This window comes from Nerophis lumbriciformis, linkage group LG28 (genome assembly GCF_033978685.3).
Source record: "Nerophis lumbriciformis linkage group LG28, RoL_Nlum_v2.1, whole genome shotgun sequence".
Classification (NCBI taxonomy): domain Eukaryota; kingdom Metazoa; phylum Chordata; class Actinopteri; order Syngnathiformes; family Syngnathidae; genus Nerophis; species Nerophis lumbriciformis.
Genome location: NC_084575.2, coordinates 1,013,203 through 1,034,643, shown reverse-complemented (window position 1 = coordinate 1,034,643; position 21,441 = coordinate 1,013,203). Strand labels below are relative to the sequence as shown.

The 21,441-nt window shown below is 39.4% G+C and overlaps 3 protein-coding genes and 2 non-coding genes across 6 annotated transcripts in view; 2 read left to right on the top strand and 3 right to left on the bottom strand.

Annotated features, from left to right (window-relative positions):
* Positions 1–1,045, top strand: part of LOC133570610 (uncharacterized) — a 33,174-nt gene extending 32,129 nt beyond the window's left edge. The window contains exons 4-6 of the mRNA XM_061923297.1: positions 140–199; positions 329–853; positions 940–1,045. Of these exons, the coding sequence (XP_061779281.1) occupies positions 140–199; positions 329–852 (584 nt within the window). The 3' untranslated portion in view covers position 853; positions 940–1,045. The remainder of the gene's footprint in view (positions 1–139; positions 200–328; positions 854–939) is intronic.
* LOC133570515 (uncharacterized) overlaps positions 1–21,225 on the bottom strand; it is a 905,074-nt gene extending 883,849 nt beyond the window's left edge. The window contains exons 1-2 of one of the 2 annotated variants that reach the window (XR_012051417.1): positions 20,829–21,225; positions 12,177–12,438 (exon numbers count right to left, since the gene is read on the bottom strand). Coding sequence is in view for 1 of the 2 variants with exons in the window: in XM_072916637.1 (XP_072772738.1) it covers positions 20,829–20,952 (124 nt within the window). In the remaining variant the exon portion in view is untranslated. Of the gene's footprint in view, positions 1–12,176; positions 12,439–20,828 lie in introns of those variants that run through there. The other variant, XM_072916637.1, reaches the window with a different exon arrangement.
* Positions 1,815–1,887, bottom strand: trnav-cac (transfer RNA valine (anticodon CAC)). Its single transcript has one exon. It is a non-coding gene; the product is annotated as a tRNA-Val (tRNA).
* trnag-gcc (transfer RNA glycine (anticodon GCC)) lies at positions 2,129–2,199 on the top strand. The gene has a single exon. It is a non-coding gene; the product is annotated as a tRNA-Gly (tRNA).
* Positions 5,614–13,470, bottom strand: LOC133570819 (uncharacterized). Its single transcript, XM_072916512.1, has 2 exons — positions 13,425–13,470; positions 5,614–7,335 (listed from the first exon to the last, which is right to left on the bottom strand). Exons 1-2 carry the CDS (start codon positions 13,468–13,470, stop codon positions 6,188–6,190), a joined length of 1,194 nt encoding a protein of 397 aa, XP_072772613.1. The 3' UTR covers positions 5,614–6,187.
* Positions 21,226–21,441: the final 216 nt, after the last annotated feature.

Genomic DNA, 21,441 nt, shown 5'->3' with positions numbered 1-21,441 from the left:
TATGGCTTGAAAATGATTTGCAAATCATTGTATTACGTTGATATTTACATCTAACACAATTTCCCACCTCGTATGGAAACGGGGTTTGTACCATCTGACATTATAATATTGTTTTTTTAATTTAAGCCCTCTCTTGCAGTGAAGTCCCTGAACACAATCCAAGCCCTTCAAGTTGAGAACAGAGCTCTCAAGAGAAGAGGTATGAAAAGTCAACATCAGCTCCTTGAGTAGCCTGACAATGAACTGTTTCATTTGTAACCTGTATCTTACCTTCACTGTAACTTGTATTTCTGTGTCTTACCAAACACAACTTGGAAAATGCCGACAGTCGCCCGCGATGTCGGTGAAGGGATCGGGGCCCGCGATGTCGGTGAAGGGATCGTGGCCCGCGATGTCGGTGAAGGGATCGTGGCCCCCGATGTCGGTGAAGGGATCGTGGCCCCCGATGTCGGTGAAGGGATCGTGGCCCCCGATGTCGGTGAAGGGATCGTGGCCCGCGATGTCGGCGAAGGGATCGTGGCCCGCGATGTCGGCGAAGGGATCGTGGCCCGCGATGTCGGCGAAGGGATCGTGGCCCGCGATGTCGGCGAAGGGATCGTGGCCCGCGATGTCGGCGAAGGGATCGTGGCCCGCGATGTCGGCGAAGGGATCGTGGCCCGCGATGGCGGCGAAGGGATCGTGGCCCGCGATGGCGGCGAAGGGATCGTGGCCCGCGATGTTGGCGGCGAAGGGATCGTGGCCCGCGATGGCGGTGAAGGGATCGTGGCCCGTGATGGCGGTGAAGGGATCGTAGAGGATCCCGGTGATGAGGCACCGGCGGCCAAAAGGGCCAGACGAAGCCACTCCATATAAGGTAGCAGGATTAACACACACAACTCTACTGACACATACACATTTTTTTGTACATCTCACTCCTTCTGATTGTCATCTTTTTTCCAGGCGGTACCATGGGCTCAGCGCTGCGGAGTGGTACCATGTGGCACCATGTGGTACCATGGGTTGAGTGCTGCTGCTGTCCCACTTCAATAAAAAATTGATTGACAAATGCTTGGTTGCTTTTTATCAATTCTATGCTTTTATGGGGATTGGCCCCTCCCACCTGCGAAGACATGCACCTGTCTTGCTCAAGGACACGACGGCAGTGACTAGGATGGTGGAAGTGGGGATTGAACCTGGAGCCCTCATGTTGCTGGCACGGCCGCTCTACCACCCGAGCTATACCGCTGTTTTCACTGCTGGACTCTAGAAAGAGGTTCCGCAGCCTCCGAAGCACAACCTCCAGGTTGTGTAACAGCTTCTTCCCTCAGGCCGTAAGACTCTTGAACGCATCATAATTAAATGATCCCCTCAACACCCCCCAAAATGGATTAACTCGCTATATGATTTAGGTTTCAGTTGTCTATTTGACCGGTTCTTAATTTGAAAGCAAGGCCAACACTCATTCAGACTGCAGCTGTCTTCTCTAACTCTTTGGGAATTACACCTATGATTCCTGCTAAAAGAGAGGTTAAACATCTTATCAGTCAATCTAAACAGTACAGTTGCAATCCATTGAAAGCCCTGAGAATACAGTGACTTGAATGAATGAGAAATTTCACAGGTTTGTGCGTGACATTTTCATGGAACCCAGCATTCATGATTTTGAAGCCTGAGGTCTGCCTATATGAGAACCCTCTAAATTTGGTGTTGTGTGTGCTCGGCTGTACATGAGGTGGTCAGCTATGTTGCAAACTACTTTATGATGAAACACAGGACCTTGCTATCATTTATTTCCTTGCTTATTTATAGAGGTAAGAAGGAAAGTATAAAGACCTTGTTTCCACCCTGTTTCAAACAGGGGACCTTTCGCGTGTGAGGCGAATGTGATAACCACTACACCATGGAAACTGCTGCAAGTTGCAGACCTTTATCAAGACTTACAAGTTGATTTTGGGCCAATGGAAAACATGGTGCTCGCTAGTCTTATTGCTGTTATTAGCTGCATTGCATTTCTTGCCTTTTGTGGATGTTGTTAAATCCCTTGTGCACGTAGAATGTGTTCTACTTTGTAGCATGTTTTGTCGGTCGCAGCCCGCATTTCAAACGTTCTTCCTCTTATTCGAGTTCAGAAACCTCTTTTACTCCACAGGCATTGGTGGTTCAGTGGTAGAATTCTCGCCTGCCACGCGGGAGACCCGGGTCCGATTCCCGGCCAATGCATTTTGTTGCTTTTATTACATTTTAACTAATATTCATAAGGGACAAAAGCAATGTTTGTGACAACCGCAAGACGCAGGCATTCCACCCAAAAGGCATATTGGACTCGCCGAAGGCTGAAGCAGTGTACTTCTAGTTACGCTAATCCAAAGACAATGACATCGGGACATCGTAACATGAGATTTAATAATTTTTTGGGGAGTAATTAATCATGTAAACCAGTAAGTCTCTGTGGCGCAATCGGTCAGCGCGTCCGGCTGTTAACTGAGAGGATGGTGGTTCAAAACCACCCAGGGATGAAATCTTGACTCGGGCACAGGTTTTTGAGGGTTTTCTTGTACAGCCCATGTCCTTCTCTAATTTTGCAAAAAAGTTTGTAGTTAAAATGTGTGCCACGTTTGCAACATAACTTTCAAGCCATTCTTGTTTAAACTAATGTAAATTACTGATAATCAATGCTATCGCCTCATATTGGCTATCATTAATTCAGTGTAGCATGTTTGGTCCGTCGCAGCCCGCATTTCAAACGTTCTTCCTCTTAACCGAGTTCAGAATCTCTCTCTCTCTCTCTCTCTCTCTCTCTCTCTCTCTCTCTCTCTCTCTCTCTCTCTCTCTCTCTCTCTCTCTCTCTCTCTCTCTCTCTCTCTCTCTCTCTCTCTCTCTCTCTCTCTCTCTCCCCCCCCCCCCCACTACTTGCTGTCCATATCCTACCAAGTCAGACCTACACTGTTTCAATATCCATTTCTCTGTTCTCAATTGTTGATGACTGATGATAACAACCAAACCCACCCCCCTCCAGACCCCAGATTGTAAATAATTCAATGTGATTCTCTTGTGTGATGGCTGTATTATGACGATAGTATATATATGAAGTGGACCCCGACTTAAAACAAGTTGAAAAACTTATTGGGGTGTTACCATTTAGTGGTCAATTGTACGGAATATGTACTTCACTGTGCAACCTACTAATAAAAGTCTCAATCAATCAATCCCTTGAGTCTGTGCAGTTTAGAAAATTGAGCTGAGGTTTCAAAAGCACTGTTAAGGGCTTGTCCAGGAATTGAACGCAGGACCTCTCGCACCCTAAGCGAGAATCATACCACTAGACCAACAAGCCCCAAAAAATATAATTTTAGATAAAAATCTCATGAATTGTGAGATTTTAACAGGGAAATCATTCTGAAACTGGGTTAGTATAGTACACTTTTACCACTAATTTAAAGGTATGACTATTTTCCTGCAAAAAAGAACTAAAGGTTACAAGCTCTGTCCTAAAACAATTAGAGCTTGTAAATTGAGCTACCACTGTATTTGATTTTATACATTTTCATTGATCCCTTGAGTGTGTGCAGTTTGGAAATTTGAGCTAAGAGTTTTAAATCACTGTTAAGGGCTTGTTCAGGAATTGAACCCGGGACTTCTCGCACCCTAAGAGAGAATCATACCACTAGACCAACAAGCCCCGAAAAATCAAGTTTCATCAAAAATGTTCATTAATTGTAAGATTTTAACAGGGAAATCATTCTGAAACTGGGTTAGTATATTGCACTTTTACCACTAATTTAAAGGTATGGCTATTTTCCTGCAAAAAAGCTCTGTCCTAAAACAATTAGAGCTCGTAAATTGAGCTACCACTGTATTTGATTTTATACATTTTCATTGATCCCTTGAGTGTGTGCAGTTTGGAAAATTAAGCTAAGAGATTTCCGATTTATAACCGATTTCCGAACTCTAAATGGGTGAATTTTGGCGAATTAAACGCCTTTCTATTATTTGCTCTCAGAGCGATGACGTCACATCGGGAAGCAATCCGCCATTTTCTCACTTTCGTCGGTGTGTTGTCGGAGGGTGTAACAACACGAACAGGGACGGATTCAAGTTGCACCAGTGGCCCAAAGATGCCAAAGTGGCAAGAAATTGGACGAAATTTGTTCAAAATACGAGGCTATGGGGAAAGCCGACGAAATGGTCAGTCGTTTGTTCCGCACACTTTACCGACGAAAGCTATGCTACGACAGAGATGGCAAGAATGTGTGGATATCCTGCGACACTCAAAGCAGATGCATTTCCAACCATAAAGTCAAAGAAATCTGCCGCCAGACCCCCATTGAATCTGCCAGAGTGTGTGAGCAATTCAGGGACAAAGGACCTCGGTAGCACGGCAAGCAATGGCGGCAGTTTGTTCCCGCAGACGAGCGAGCTAAACCCCCTGGATGTCTTGGCTCACACCGTCCCTTATGCCACCGAAGATGATCAAGAGAAGAATATCGACCCTAGCTTCCCTGGCCTGCTGACATCAACTCCAAAACTGGACAGATCAGCTTTCAGGAAAAGAGAGCGGATGAGGGTATGTCTACAGAATATATTAATTAATGAAAACTTTATTCATTACTCATGATTTTACGTAAATGATTATACATAAACTGTGTTTACCAATAATTTAGCTTAAAAACATTAATTTTTTTCAATCATTCGAGTACATTCGGGTAGTCTTGTGTAATGCAGTATTTTGTGTCTATTTAGGTATGGTTAACCTGAGTGCTGAAATCCTGGAAAAATATATGTTCTTAGCGCGCCTGAAATGGGCTGTCTGCACTCTCAAAGTGCATGTTGTTGCCAAATGTATTTCATATGCTGTAAACCTAGTTCATAGTTGTTAGTTTCCTTTAATGCCAAACAAACACATACCAATCGTTGGTTAGAAGGCGATCGCCGAATTCATCCTCGCTTTCTCCCGTGTCGCTGGCTGTCGTGTCGTTTTCCTCGGTTTCACTTGCATACGGTTCAAACCGATATGGCTCAATAGCTTCAGTTTCTTCTTCAATTTGGTTTTCGCTACCTGCCTCCACACTACAACCATCCGTTTCAATACATGCGTAATCTGTTGAATCGCTTAAGCCGCTGAAATCCGAGTCTGAATCCGAGCTAATGTCGCTATAGCTTGCTGTTCTATCCGCCATGTTTGTTTGTGTTGGCATCATGTGACGTCACAGGAAAATGGACGGGTGTATATAACGATGATTAAAATCAGGCACTTTGAAGCTTTTTTTAGGGATATTGCGTGATGGGTAGAATTTTGAAAAAAACTTCAAAAAATAAAATAAGCCACTGGGAACTGATTTTTAATGGTTTTAACCCTTCTGAAATTGTGATAATGTTCCCCTTTAAGTGTTTTTAAATCCCTGCAGCTTCCATGACTGTTACACACTTGTGTCTACTGGCCTGATACTTAAACCTGAACATCTGATCATACACAGTGCAACTAAACGTTTTTTCTCCAGTGTGTGTTCTCATGTGTGTGGTCATGATTTGCTTTCTGGAGAAATTCTTCTTACAAACATAGCAAGTAAAAGATTTCTCACCTATGTGTGTTCTCATGTGTAATAATAGTTCCTTTTTAGTGTAGAATCTTTTAGCACAAGCTGAGTGTCAGGTTCAAACACTGATGACATCTATTCATCAGACAAGAAGCAAGGAATCATGCAGAGACAGAGTTCAATTCAGCTCATGAGGAGAACACATGGAGCTGCACACTTAGTCACAGTCTCGCCCTACGCTCTAAGGTTCAGCTCCCGCGTCCCTCTATTTATTCAAGAGTTCCACAGTCAACATCACTGAGGCCGCCTCTAAAAGGAGTGGTCACATATATTATGCAAAGCAGGTCCAGGACGCACAATACGTGACAGAATGTGGTGGGGACCTTGTGATTTCGCCTTGTCTCCACTTCGTCTGCGTGTTGTCATCTTATCTTCATTGAGGTCCTTAAAGTCTCTGCTTCATCTGCGTGTTGTCGTCTTATCTTCGTTGAGGTCCTTGAAGTCCTTGGCTGTTAGCGGGCTAAAACAAAGATAACATCTGCGGCTGAGGCCACCCCTCAGACAAGAAGTTTGTGTCCTTGCACGAATACAAAAGTCTAACTTAAGCACAATAACTAATAACTAAAGCAACAGACTTTAAGGATACTAAAGTTAGTGTGCTACTATATACATAATTATTCTAACACTGAGCAAGGAAAAGGTTTCTCTCCAGTGTGTGTTCTCATGTGTAATATCATGCCATTCTTAGTGTTGAATCTTTTAGCACAAGCTGAGCAAGAAAAAGGTTTCTCTCCAGTGTGTGTTCTCATGTGTGTGGCCATGTGTTGCTTTCTAGAGAAAATCTTCTTACAAACAGAGCAAGTAAAAGGTTTCTCACCTGTGTGTGTTCTCATGTGTAATATCATGTCATTCTTTATGTTGAATCTTTTAGCACAAGCTGAGCAAGCAAAAGGTTTCTCTCCAGTGTGTGTTCTCATGTGTATGGTCATTTGTTCCTTTCTGGAGAAACTCTTCTTACAAACAGAGCAAGTAAAAGGTTTATCTCCGGTGTGTGTTCTCATGTGTGTGGTCAAGTGTGGCTTTGTGGAGAAACTCTTCTTACAAACAGAGCAAGTAAAAGGTTTCTCTCCAGTATGTGTTCTCATGTGTGTGGTCATGCTTTGCTTAGTGGAGAAACTTTTCTTACAAACAGAGCAAGTAAAAGGTTTCTCTCCAGTGTGTGTTCTCATGTGTGTGGTCATGTTACGCTTTATGGAGAAACTCGTCTTACAAACAGAGCAAGTAAAAGCTTTCTCTCCAGTGTGTGTTCTCATGTGTGTGGTCATGCTTTGCTTAGTGGAGAAACTTTTCTTACAAACAGAGCAAGTAAAAGGTTTCTCTCCAGTATGTGTTCTCATGTGTCTTGTAAAATTACTCTTCTGTCTAAATGATTTCCCACATTCAGAGCAGAAGTGTTTGTTGTTAGTGTGATGTCTCGTATCACCTTTAGAGTCATTTTTACTCTCCAAAGGTTTTTGGATGTGGTCACTGTGATCAGAAGAGTGTGACATCATGTGGTCCATGTCTGACAGTGGAGCAAAGATGCTGTCTGGTTCTGACTTGATATCTTCACAATGCTCTCCATCAGCTTCTGTGATGTGTTGACTTACAAGCTCCGCCCCTCTGTTCTCCTCACTTTGACTGTGATGAAGCTGTAAGGACTGAGCTTCATCTTCATCATGAAGCTGCTCCTCTTTAATGTGGGAGGGGGCCTGTAGCTCCTTCTGTCCCACACTGGTGTGCCACTCCTCTTCATGACTCCCCGCTGACACCCGCTGGACGTCTGCAGAACAAATGAGGTGTTACTGTATTGAAGTTTGCAGTATTCAAACTATTGACATGTGAGCTAGGCCAAATAGACAGTGATGGGCAAGCTACCTGGACAATGTAGTAAGCTAAGCTACAAGTTACTCTCAATTAAATGGAGCTAAGCTATCCTCAGAGAATTGGAGCACGCTACACTACAAGCTACACTGCAAAAGTAGCTTGTCACATCAAAGCTACATTTAACAGCATTTATATATATATATATATATATATATATATATATATATATATATTTTTTTTTTTTTTTTTTATATATATATATATATATATATATATATATATATATATATAGGGCAGCACGGTGGGAGAGGGGTTAGTGCGTCTGCCTCACAATACAAAGGTGCTGAGTAGTCTAGGGTTCAATCCCAGGCTCGGGATCTTTCTGTGTGGAGTTTGCATGTTCTCCCCGTGACTGCGTGGGTTCCCTCCGGGTACTCCGGCTTCCTCCCACCTCCAAAGACATGCACCTGGGGATAGGTTGATTGGCAACACTAAAATGGTCCCTAGTGTGTGAATGTGAGTGTGAATGTTGTCTGTCTATCTGTGTTGGCCCTGCGATGAGGTGGCGACTTGTCCAGGGTGTACCCCGCCTTCCGCCCGATTGTAGCTGAGATAGGCTCCAGCGACCCCGCGACCCCGAAGGGAATAAGCGGTAGAAAATGGATGGATGGATGGATATATATATATATATTTTATATATATGTATTGGCCCACATGTATAATATCAATGTTTATGTTGTCCATGGAAAGAAGTTAGTAAGAAGCAAAAGAAAAACAACCAACCATGGATGACAAAAGGACTGAAAAATGCTTGTCACAAAAAAAAGACATTATATGGAATATTAATAACACAGACATCTATAGAGGCAGAAAATAAGTATAAGAAATATAAAAAGAATCTAATTGGTATACTAGGAACATGTAAGAAGGAATACTACAGACAATTATTAAAGAAGAACAGAAACAACATGAGAGCAACATGGGGCATCCTAAATAGCATCATTAAAAATGCTGCTAAGAAAGATTACCCCCAGTACTTTCTACATGGAAATACAAAAAATGACAATATGAACCAAATCGTTGAACGTTTCAATGATTCAAAATGTCTAGGTATAATAATTGATGATAAATTGAACTGGAAATCTCATGTAAAAAATAAACAACATAAAGTAGCAAGAAACACGTCAATAATGAATAAAGCAAAACATGTTCTAGACCAAAAATGACTTCATATTCTCTACTGCTCACAAGTGTTACATATCTGACTTATTATGTAGAAATATGGGAAATAACTACAAAAGTACACTTCATTCATTAACTGTGTTACAAAAAAGATCAGTTATAATAATACATCATGTTGGATATAGACAACATACAAACACTTTATTTATTGAATCAAAAATACTGAAATTCCACCACATAGTGAATTTGCAAACATCTAAAATGATACACAAAGCAAACTATAACCTGCTAGCCAAGAATGTACAACTATTCTCAACAAAAGATGAGAAATATAAACTCAGAGAAAAATGTAATTTAAAACATTTGTATGCACGTACAACACTTAAGACCTTCAGTATATCAGTATGTGGAATTAAATGATGGAATTGATGAAGCAAAGCAATCAAACAATGTACTAATATGATCCACTTCAAGAAACTCTTCACACTTAAAGTGTTTACAAAGTACAAAGAAGAAGATAAACATTCTCAATTTATTTCATCCATCATTCATTTTCTACATCATCTTACTCATCTCACCATATGAAATATAACTTACTTCACTCATTATTATTGATTTATTTTTATTGTGATTACTTATGGAGTATATTGTGAATACATTGAGAACAGGAAGTGAACTAAAGTGTTAGCAACTGTTATGTAAAATAAAAGGGGTAGAATTAAAAAAGCTCTGCTTCTTCCTACTCCTTTTCCAACATGTTGAAAAGACAAACTGGAAATTGTGATGTATCATGTTGTATACATGCATGTGTGATGTATCATGTTGTATGCATGCATGTGTGATGTATCATGTTGTATACATGCATGTATGATGTATCATGTTGTATACATGCATGTGTGATGTATCATGTTGTATGCATGCATGTGTGATGTATCATGTTGTATACATGCATGTGTGATGTATCATGTTGTATGCATGCATGTGTGATGTATCATGTTGTATGCATGCATGTGTGATGTATCATGTTGTATACATGCATGTATGATGTATCATGTTGTATGCATGCATGTGTGATGTATCATGTTGTATACATGCATGTATGATGTATCATGTTGTATGCATGCATGTGTGATGTATCATGTTGTATACATGCATGTATGATGCATCATGTTGTATGCATGCATGTGTGGTGTATCATGTTGTATGCATGCATGTGTGATGTATCATGTTGTATTCATGCATGTGTGGTGTATCATGTTGTATGCATGCATGTGTGATGTATCATGTTGTATACATGCATGTGTGATGTATCACGTTGTATACATGCATGTGTGATGTATCATGTTGTATACATGCATGTATGATGTATCATGTTGTATACATGCATGTGTGATGTATCATGTTGTATACATGCATGTGTGATGTATCATGTTGTATGCATGCATGTGTGATGTATCATGTTGTATACATGCATGTATGATGTATTATGTTGTATACATGCATGTGTGATGTATCATGTTGTATACATGCATGTGTGATGTATCATGTTGTATGCATGCATGTGTGATGTATCATGTTGTATGCATGCATGTGTGATGTATCATGTTGTATGCATGCATGTGTGATGTATCATGTTGTATGCATGCATGTGTGATGTATCATGTTGTATGCATGCATGTGTGATGCATCATGTTGTATGCATGCATGTGTGATGTATCAAGTTGTATGCATGCATGTGTGATGCATCATGTTGTATGCATGCATGTGTGATGTATCATGTTGTATGCATGCATGTGTGATGTATCATGTTGTATGCATGCATGTGTGATGTATCATGTTGTATGTATGCATGTGTGATGTATCATGTTGTATGCATGCATGTGTGATGCATCATGTTGTATGCATGCATGTGTGATGTATCATTTTGTATGCATGCATGTTTGATGTATCATGTTGTATGCATGCATGTGTGATGCATCATGTTGTATGCATGCATGTGTGATGTATCATGTTGTATGCATACATGTGTGATGTATCATGTTGTATGCATGCATGTGTGATGTATCATGTTGTATGCATGCATGTGTGATGCATCATGTTGTATGCATGAATGTGTGATGCATAATGTTGTATGCATGAATGTGATGCATCATGTTGTATGCATGCATGTGTGATGTATCATGTTGTATGTATGCATGTGTGATGTATCATGTTGTATGCATGCATGTGTGATGTATCATGTTGTATGTATGCATGTGTGATGTATCATGTTGTATGCATGCATGTGTGATGTATCATGTTGTATGCATGCATGTGTGATGTATCATGTTGTATGCATGAATGTGTGATGCATCATGTTGTATGCATGAATGTGATGCATCATGTCTTATGCATGCATGTGTGATGTATCATGTTAGATGTATGCATGTGTGATGTATCATGTTTTATGCATGCATGTGTGATGCATCATGTTGTATGTATGCATGTGTGATGCATCATGTTGAATGCATGCATGTGTGATGTATCATGTTGTATGCATGCATGTGTGATGCATCATGTTGTATGCATGAATGTGTGATGCATCATGTTGTATGCCCAATTCCCAAGACAAACAGCAGGAGGTCCATCGTCTGGCGGTGGTTTGGCTTCAAGCGGGTAGATGGTGAACAAGTATGCGGCAAAAGCGTTGCTACAAAAAGTAGCAGCACTGCTAATGTAGCATCATTTGAAATGTCACCCGCTAGAGAATGAAGAGTGCTTGAAACTCTGCATGTCAACATCTCTGTTCAGTGCCACACGCACAAAATGCCCAAGCAACCATTTCCACATCAACACCGTATGAAACAAATAGTCAACAACAGAAGGAGATAACGTCCGCAGGAACCTACCGCATAGTGAAGCACATACACTATTTGATTTCCTATTATGCAGCTCATTTTTATTTGACACATATTAAAATATCTTGTGTGACATCATGCACAAAAGTGCACTTTATTTGTTTTTAACTACTGTAGTGGCGTTCGGTACAAAAAGTGCACTTTAATTTAGTGTTGTTTTGATATGTCATCTTAGTGACATCATGCACAAAACTGCACTAATAGCTTGTTTTAAAATGTCTCTGACAATCCTGCATTTTCTGTTTTGAAATGACATGAATGTTTGTGCCACTGCTTAATAACTGTTTAATAAATACACTTTTGCTAAATTGACTTAGTTGTGATTTCCCTCTCTGCATGAAAGTTTAAAAGTAGCATATATTAATGCAGTATGAAGAAGAATGTTTTAATGTAGACACATAGAATCACCATACTGCTGTCATTATATGCATCAAGTGTTCATTCAAGGCTAAGGCAAAATATCCACATATATATGGTGTATCGTGACATGGACTAAACATATCCACATATTAATAAAAGGCCATATCGCCCAGCCCTAGTTAGAATGTGATTATTATTTTTTTTATATATCCAACCTCATGTCTTTTATAATGATTGTGAACGATAGAAACAGTTCCCCCCCAAAAAGTGCAGTTCCCCTCTAAATTCCAATGATTAGATTTAAGACTTGAAGTGTATGAGCATGAAGTGATGAAGCCTACTTGGATGAGTCTTCTAAGACAAAGTGAACAGTCCAGTTGTGATGGATTGAATGCCCTGAGAATAAAATGATATGTGCTTACTTGGACTGTGATGAAGCTGTGAGGACTCAGGTGCTTTGTCTTCATGCTCTTCAGTCTTCACAGAGACAACAGTCAGTGGAAACTTGCTGACATCATCCTCCTCCTGCCCTACAACATACTCTCCCTCCTCTTCCTCTTTCATGTGGGTGGGCTGTGGATCATCCTCTTCCTCTTTCATGTGGGGGGGCTGCTGGATGTCTGTTTGGTAAATAAGTCAATAAGATAAATGATAAGCGATAAAGAGAGAATATAAATAGTTTTGGACTGACACTGTTAACACAATGAGATTATTTGTGTTTTTTTGTGTGTTGTGTTAAAAGTGTGTAGCAAAACAACCAATAAAAACACAGGAAATACCACCTTTTGTCCTAAAATGAATTCAAAAGTGGTACAGTGAGTACAAAAACAGACTTGAAAATTTGATGGGGGTCAATTTGAAAATGTTTATAAGTACGAGGCAGCATTGATTGAGGCATTCTTAACTTCACTGATGTAAAGTCTGTAAATATTGAGATTGTCATTACCATAACTTCATTATCATAGAAATAAAAAAAATCTAATTCCAAAATCACTTAAAAAAACATTCATGGATGTTTTTTTTATCATGCAGAATACTTTTGGGTAGTCATTTTGTTGGCTGGGTCAAAAGGAACTTTGAACAAAAACATGTTTTACTATGTGCTGTTTCATGGAGTATTTCCATTAACAATTCCTCTTTAAGAATTGGAGACCATCTACAACACACGGAAGGAAAGTCAGTCACCTTCATGTTCTTTTAATAATTCAAGTGTTGACTACTTTGGTTGTTGAAAATAAATGTTTACTTTCACTTATTGTTGCATGTAAGTCAGAATCAGGAAGTGTAATTATAACTTTAATTAGATTTGATTACAGTGAAAAATGTATTTAGTGAGTTTGTGACTTTTGTGTAAACATGTTGATACAGGTCTACATCTTCTTGGGGACTGGAACACAGATATGTCCTGAAAGGATGCACCCATTTTTAAAACCTTCACTAAGCTGTGCCACCAACATTGTCTCACTTAGCGCATTAAGCAAACTACCAGGGTGAGTGAGTCCTTTTAAACCTTCATAGACCTCGTTGTTACTTCTGACCAGTCTAAGATCACCACAAGTGGAACTACTGTATGCGGCTTAAGTGATCATTCCATCATTTTCTGTACCCATAAAAAACATAGAACTGAGTCTGAGGAGTTCCGGTGACGTCATCAAGTTGAATGGCAGCTTAGAGTAACATCTCCCTCGTGAGAAAAGTTATTTTGTCCCGTTAGACCGTAAAATGCCAAATTTTTAGATAATCTCTGAATAAACAAAAGGGCAAGAATGGGGAAAACCAGAGGAAATCGAGGAAATATTGTTGCAGAGCCTGTAAATGAGGAAAGTTCTGTGTCCGCAAACAGCTCACCTGTAAAGCTACAAGATGGCGGTGCTAACGCTAACCCTCGCTCAAAGAAGGCGGACGCCGAAGGTTTAGTCCAAGTTCTGGAGGAGATTCGGGACTTCCGAAAAGACATAAAAGAACAGCTGAACGATATTAAATCCGAGCTCACCAACATTAAACAACAAATAACAGACACAGAGGAGCGAATTGAGAAGGTGGAGGGCCGGATTCAAAACGTGGAGTATGTGTTGAACAACATGATAAAAGTCATTCATCAGCAAGAAAACAAACGACTCGACTATGAAGGGAGATCCTGACGCAAGAACTTGAGGATAAACAATGTTCCCGAAGGAGCCGAGGGACCGTCCATGCCAGAGTTTGTGGAAAAACTGCTACGGGACATGTTGGAGATCCCCGCAACTACGCGACTCGACATCGAAAGGGCACACCGCGCGCTGGCGCCAAGACCCGCCGGAGACAGAGAATACAAGCTGCGGTCAATAATAGTCACATTCCTCCGCTACAGGATGAAAGAAGAGGTCATGCGCAAAGCCTGGGGAAAGAAGAAGATTTTTCCGAATAGGACACTAATATATTTTGACCAGGATTACCTCCCAGCAGTCCTGCAAAAGAGGAAAGAATATGCTGAAGCGAAGCGAGTGTTAAAGCAAAGAAATATCCGCTTCCAGACTCCGTACCCGGCCAAACTACGAGTGTTCCAGGAGGACGGCACGCAGCTGTACCGGACAGCAAAGGAGGCGACAAAAGACATGAAGAACAGAGGACTGCAAGTCAGCGTGACTACGCCGAGGGAGAGCCCGCTGGATCACCTGTCCCGCTCCGCCTGGGAGACCATGGGAGGAAGGAGCCGGGAGGGGACAGGTGAGGAGCCAGAGAAAAGCATCAAGGAGAGACTGCAAGCCTTCAGAAGATAATCATCGCCTTCTCCGGGGGACCTGTTAATTTTGACTGACTTCTTAAAGTGTTGGTAAGATGAACAGAACCAAAACAGGTGACTTTAAATTCACTCCAAGACATTTGCGTTTATATAATAACCCCAGCTAGATGAGAATATATACAAATGAGGGATGTATCTATGTAATGAACAGAGATTTTTGTTCTCTTTCTACCAAGTGCCATGATGGGGGCCCTCAGCCCATAGTTGGGAGAGGATTTCCCCCACAGCTAGACGTTTTATCTAGCCTAACTCAGGGTCATCTATTAGAGACCCCTGCCTTGGAACCACACTTTTCTTTTTTAATTTTCTTTAGTTATTTTGCTTTGTTTTATTTATGTTATTTCAGTTGTTTTTGTAATGGGAGTAGACTTGCTAGGTTTTATTTTGAATATTTTATTGGTACACTTACAAGTAAATACATATGGCTAGTGACAAAGTAAAATGTGTATGGTTTAATGTTAATGGGCTATTGAACCCAATAAAATGCAATAAAATATTATCGAAGGTGAGGACAGAACAAGCCCACATAGTATATTTACAGGAGACCCATTTGACTGACAAGGAGCATGTAAAACTAAAGAGAATGGGCTTCACTCATTTGTTTTGTTCGTCATATAAATTAGGACATAGGAGAGGAGTTAAAATTCTCATCTCAAAAAAGCTACATTTTGAAAAAGTACTGGAATTTGGTGATAAGGAGGGTAGATTTATTTTAGTAAAGGGAAAGATAGATGGGAACCCAATCACCTTCTTGGTGAGTGATATTAATTTCTTCCAAAAAATCACCAATATAATGGTAACGGAAACCAAAGGTCTTTTGATTTGTGGTGGGGATTTAAATATATATTTACAGCCAAAATTGGACTCATCTAGTATAAAAATACATAACGTGAAACCCCTTTATAAGAAAATAAACACACTTTTTGAGGAAGTAGGCTTAATTGACATATGGCGAGACTTTTTCCCAGAAAGAAGGGATTATACTTATTTCTCTGCTCCGCACTGTCTTCATACAAGAATAGATTATTTCTAACATTTGGAAAGGATAAAGATAAAATATGTACCTGCGAAATTGGGACGATAGATCTAAGTGACCATGCACCTATTTACCTATCTATTGACTTTAATCTGAGGGCAAAAAATAATACATAGAAACTAAACTCAAGTCTGCTGAATGACCTATCCTTTAAGACACAAATTAAATCTGAAATTAGTCTCTTCTTGGAGTTCAATGACACAGGACAGGTTTCACCTCCCATATTATGGGACACTCTGAAGGCTGTTTTAAGAGGGAAAATTATAGCAATATCTTCATTTAAGAAAAAAAATGAGAATACAAAATCAAATGACTTAAAAAAATACAACTAAAAGAATTAGAAAGAAAACACAAACTAGATTTGGCACAGGATACATTAAGGGAAATAAGAAATACTAGGAATGAAATGAACAGTTTGGCCACACAAGAAATTAAAAAAAATCTAATGTTTTTGCAACAGAGACACTATGAAAGTGGCTCTAAGTCTATGAAAATACTGGCCTGGAAACTAAAAAAAAAGATAGCGGAAAACACCATTCATAAAATGAGGGATCCAAGAACAAAAAAGATAAAAACTAAATCAAATGAAATTCAGTAAGCCTTCGAACATTTTTATAAAACTTTATACTCTGAGGTCTCCAGTAGGAGGATAACCCAAATTGACAGCTTCCTGAACTCTCTGGATTTACCTATTTTAGATGAAAAACAAAACCAAACAATATCTGCAGATATAACTGAACATGAATTAAAAGTTGCAATTAGTAGGCTTAAATTAAGTAAATCGCCAGGATCAGACGGTTACACAGCTGAGTGGTATAAGGAATTTAAAAAATAATTAATACCTGTTTTACTCCCCACACTGAATTGGGTCTTAAAAAAGGCACAAACGCCACTTAGTTGGAGGGAGGCAATTATCTCAGCTATACCAAAAGAAGGCAAGGATATAATTGAATGTGCATCTTACAGGCTAATATCGGTTCTCAATGTAGATTATAAACTATGTACTTCCATTATGGGCAAACGATTAGAAGATTTCTTACCTATATTGATACATAAACCAAACAGGTTTTATACATCAACGACAAACACAAGACAATATAAGAAAGACACTACATATTATGGATCATATACAAAGAAAAAACATACAAGCAATTGTTATAAGTGTGGATGCTGAAAAGGCCTTTGATTCGGTCAATTGGAATTTTCTTTACAGAGTTTTATATACCGTATTTTCCGCACTATAAGGCGCACCTAAAAACCACAAATTTTCTCAAAAGCTGACAGTGCGCCTTATAACCCGGTGCGCTTTATGTATGGATAAATATTAAGATTCATTTTCATAAAGTTTCGGTCTCGCAATTTCGGTAAACAGCCGCCATCTTTTTTCCCGGTAGAACAGGAAGCGCTTCTTCTTCTACGCAAGCAACCGCCAAGGTAAGCACCCGCCCCCATAGAACAGGAAGCGCTTCTTCTTCTACTGTAAGCAACCACCCGCCCGCGTAGAAGAAGAAAAAGCGCGCGGATATTACCGTTTCATTTCCTTTGTGTGTTTACATCTGTAAAGACCACAAAATGGCTCCTACTAAGCGACAGGTATCCGGTTCATGAAAAGACGCAATCTCTCCATCCGCACACGGATTACTATTTCACAGCAACTGATATTCCTGTGAACCGCACTGTGGATACAACGGGAGCACGTACGGTGAATATTCGCACCACAGGGAATGAGAAGTCATCCTTCACTGTGGTTCTAGCTTGCCATGCTAATGGCCAGAAACTTCCACCCATGGTGATATTCAAAAGGAAGACCTTGCCAAAAGAGACCTTTCCAGCCGGCGTCATCATAAAAGCTAACTCGAAGGGATGGATGAAGAAAAGATGAGCGAGTGGTTAAGGTAAGTTTAAGTTTACGCGAAGAGGCCGGGTGGCTTTTTTTCACGCAGCTCTGTCCATGTTGATATACGATTCCATGCGCGCCCACATCACGCTGGTTTTAATATATTATTAAAGTTTGACTGACCTATCTGACTGTTTTTTTGACATTCCTTTAGCGCAGTTAGATGCGGCTTACAACACGGGGCGGCTTATAGGTGGACAAAGTTTTGAAATATGCCGTTCATTGAAGGCGCGGCTTATAACCCAGGGCGCCTTATGGTGCGGAAAATACGGTAAATTCGGTTTTCAGGATACAATCATTAAAACTATACAGGCACTATATAACAATCCTACTGCTACGATTAAAGTCAATGGATACTTATCAAACAGTTTTACCCTAGTAAGGGGCTCTAGACAGGGATGTGCATGGTCACCATTACTCCTTGCATTATATCTAGAGCCATTAGCTCAGTCTATTAGACACAATGAAGATATTAAGGGAATCATGATTAAAGGAAGAGAGTATAAATTGGCCTGCTATGCGGATTACATTTTGGTTTACCTCGGACACCCAACATACTCGCTCCCTAAATTAATGCAATCATTTAAACTGTATGGTCAACTATCAGGATATAAAATCAATATAGGTAAAACCCAGCTACTCTCATATAATTATAACCCACCAGGGGGAATCAGAAGTAGTTACCCTCTGATATGGCAAACAGAGTCTTTTAAATACCTGGGCATTAATTTGCCAAAAGATCTAACAAAATTATCAGAATACAATTATCTACCCATATATAAAAAAATAAAAGATGACATAGCAAGATAGAACTTAATTCCTTTTTTTAGCCTTAGTTCTAGAATTGATTCCATTAAAATGAATGTACTGCCAAGACTGCTGTACCTATTTCAAACCCTGCCAATAGAGATTAACCAAAACCAAGTCAATGAATGGGACAAAAGGCTATCAAGGTATATATGGCAAAGTAAAAGGCCAAGAGTTTGTCTCAAAACTTTACAATTGGTCAAACAAAAGGGAGGATGGGGTTTACCTTGCCTCCGATATTACTATTTTGCAGCCCAGATGAGAGCAGTGATATGCTGGTGCAACCCGTCATACATTGCTCAATGGAAAATTATTGAAGAAGAAATGCCCTCCATCCCCATACAAGCAATTCTGGCAGATAGCAATTTACAAACCCACATAAATAACATTGATAACCCATGGGTGAAATGGAGCCTTAAAGTGTGGAAAATGATCATAAAGGAATACAAACTCGAGAGTGATATTGCAGTTCTTAAATGGTGTGCCTATGATACAGAGTTTACACCTAATAAACTAGACTCAAGATTTAAGGACTGGATAGCTAAGGGTATAACAGCTTTATGTAGTGTAATGAAAGATAAAAAATGCTTAGTTTTGAAACTATTAAAAGGACATATATATAAGAAAACCAAGACTTCTATCGATATTTGCAGTTGCGGCTTTTTGTTAATATGAAGGTGAAAAGTGTCACAAAGACGAGTATATGTTTGATTGAACTGTTTACAAAAGCCTACAATTCAGAAATTATTGATAGAAGTGTTTCATGCTTGTATAAGGGTCTGTTGAATATGAAATCATATTCAACTTCATATATTAAAACAAAATGGGAGAAGGAAGGAGGGATAACTAAATCTGAGGAAGAATGGACAAAAAAATGGAAATATCAATGGACTTGTACCAGCTCACCAAGTGGAGGGAGTTTGGCTGGAAAACTTTGATCAGATTTTTTATTACACCTTTTCAGAAGTGTCACTATGATAACAACTCCCCTGCCTGCTGGAGAAATTGTGGGAATTCAAATGCAAATCACTACCATGTTTTGTGGGACTGCTCCACCATAAAGGACTATTGGAAAGAGATACACCAAGCTCTACAGGATATTTTCAAACGTGAAATACCCCTCCAAAGTAAAACTTTGTTTTTTGGACATGTACCTCAGGACTGGCTGAAGAAAGATAAACATTTAATGAATATCCTACTGGTGGCTTGTAAAAAGACCATTACTAGGAAATGAATATCCCAGGAGAGCCCAACTTTGAAGCAATGGATGGAAACAACAATGGACATATATAAAATGGAGAAGATAACTGCCTTTATTAATTATGAATTGGAGAAATGTACTTTATACTGGGAAAACTGTGTCAACTGTGTCACGCCCCATAAACCTGATTTTAATTTTTCGAATTAGTGATTGTACTGCAAAAAAAAAGAATAAAAGGGATTACTCCCTTTATGTGTATATGTATGTATATATATATATATTTATATATATGCATCTGTTTATATTTTATTTTATATCTGATTATTATTATTATTAATGTATTATTAATGTATTATTATTATTTTTTGTTCTTTGTTTACTTAATCGATGTATTTGTAGATATTACTTTGTTTTTTTTGTTCTTGCTTTCTTTTTTTGGGGTGGGGGTGGTATGGGTGGGATACAAACAAAAATATTTTGACATTTAGGGCAGACAATAGATATATGATTTATGTGAATATGATGTAAACTGTGGTACGCAGGCATCACCTAGTGGTACGCCAATTATTATTTCATTATTTAAATACAGTGTTTTATTTTTCTACATTCAAACACAGTGTTACTGTTCAAACTGTGTGTAATGTTAGAGTAACTAAAAATATTAAATATACTTGTTACATAACGTGTCTTCCTTGTTTTTAATGAATAATTAAGGCCTACTATGCTACTGTATTTTAATGCTGTTCATGATGGTGGTACTTGGAGATCCAAGTATTTTCTGAGGTGGTACTTGGTGAAAAAAGTTTGACAACTACTGACGTAGTGACATTGTAAACTACAATGGCAGACACCATTTTGTTATAACCAATACATCGCGCTTCCAACGAGATCCCGTTTTTTTCCCCGAGTTAGAAAGTTCCAGAACTGTTCACGTTTTACCATCTCATCTCATTGTGGATCATGTGAATGTTTGAAGTGGAACTAAATGTGATCTCTGAAAGGGGTACACATTATTTCCAAAGCAGGGCCCCCATCCACATATACAATACTAGTACATATCTGATGAAAAACAACAATATTTTTGCTATTTTATTATAAGTGTGCCAAATCACCTATATTTGAACATTATCTAATGGAAATGACTGCTGTCTGATAATCACATTAATAACACAATAACAATCATGTGTCTGACTACACCTATTAATCACAATTAATCTAACAAGTCATGTTCATGTTAATAATGAAATATAAAGTTAGTAAACATGTGAGAGTAAGAAGTAAACAAACCTGTTCTGTGTAACACAACTTGAGGTTTCTCGAAAACAGCGTCCAGTAGTTGACGTAGTCTTTTGTTTTCTTCTTTTGTCCGAGAAAGTTCCTCTTTGTACTCTGCTATCGTTCTTTCACACATTTTCACACAATCACAACACTTTACACTCACACTTGATCTTAACTAAGCGATGTGTTGATCAAATCCGCGTCTCTTTGTTAGCAGCTAACAAGCTAAGCTGACTAGCACGCTAAGCTAACTAACGCGCTAAAACAACTAGCAAGCTAAGCTAACTAACGCGCTAAAACAAGTAGCAAACTATGCGGGCCTAATAATGTCCAAAGTTGACAGAGACGAGTGGAGTTTATCCTGACACGGAGGATGAATAAAGTGTAGTTAGTAGCGAGGCTTAGAAGCGTGTGTGGAGTAAAGGAAGACTTTGCTGCGAAGCGCATATCCTCCACGCATGCGTCACTTAGGGGCGGGGCCAATGAGTCATAGTGATGGGCAAGTCATGAACGATTCGTAATAAATGTATGTTTTCATGGTGTCTCCACAAAAAAGCACGGCAACAAATGATCCATCCATCCATTTATCTACGGCGTGTCCCTTTCGGGGTCGCGGGGGGTG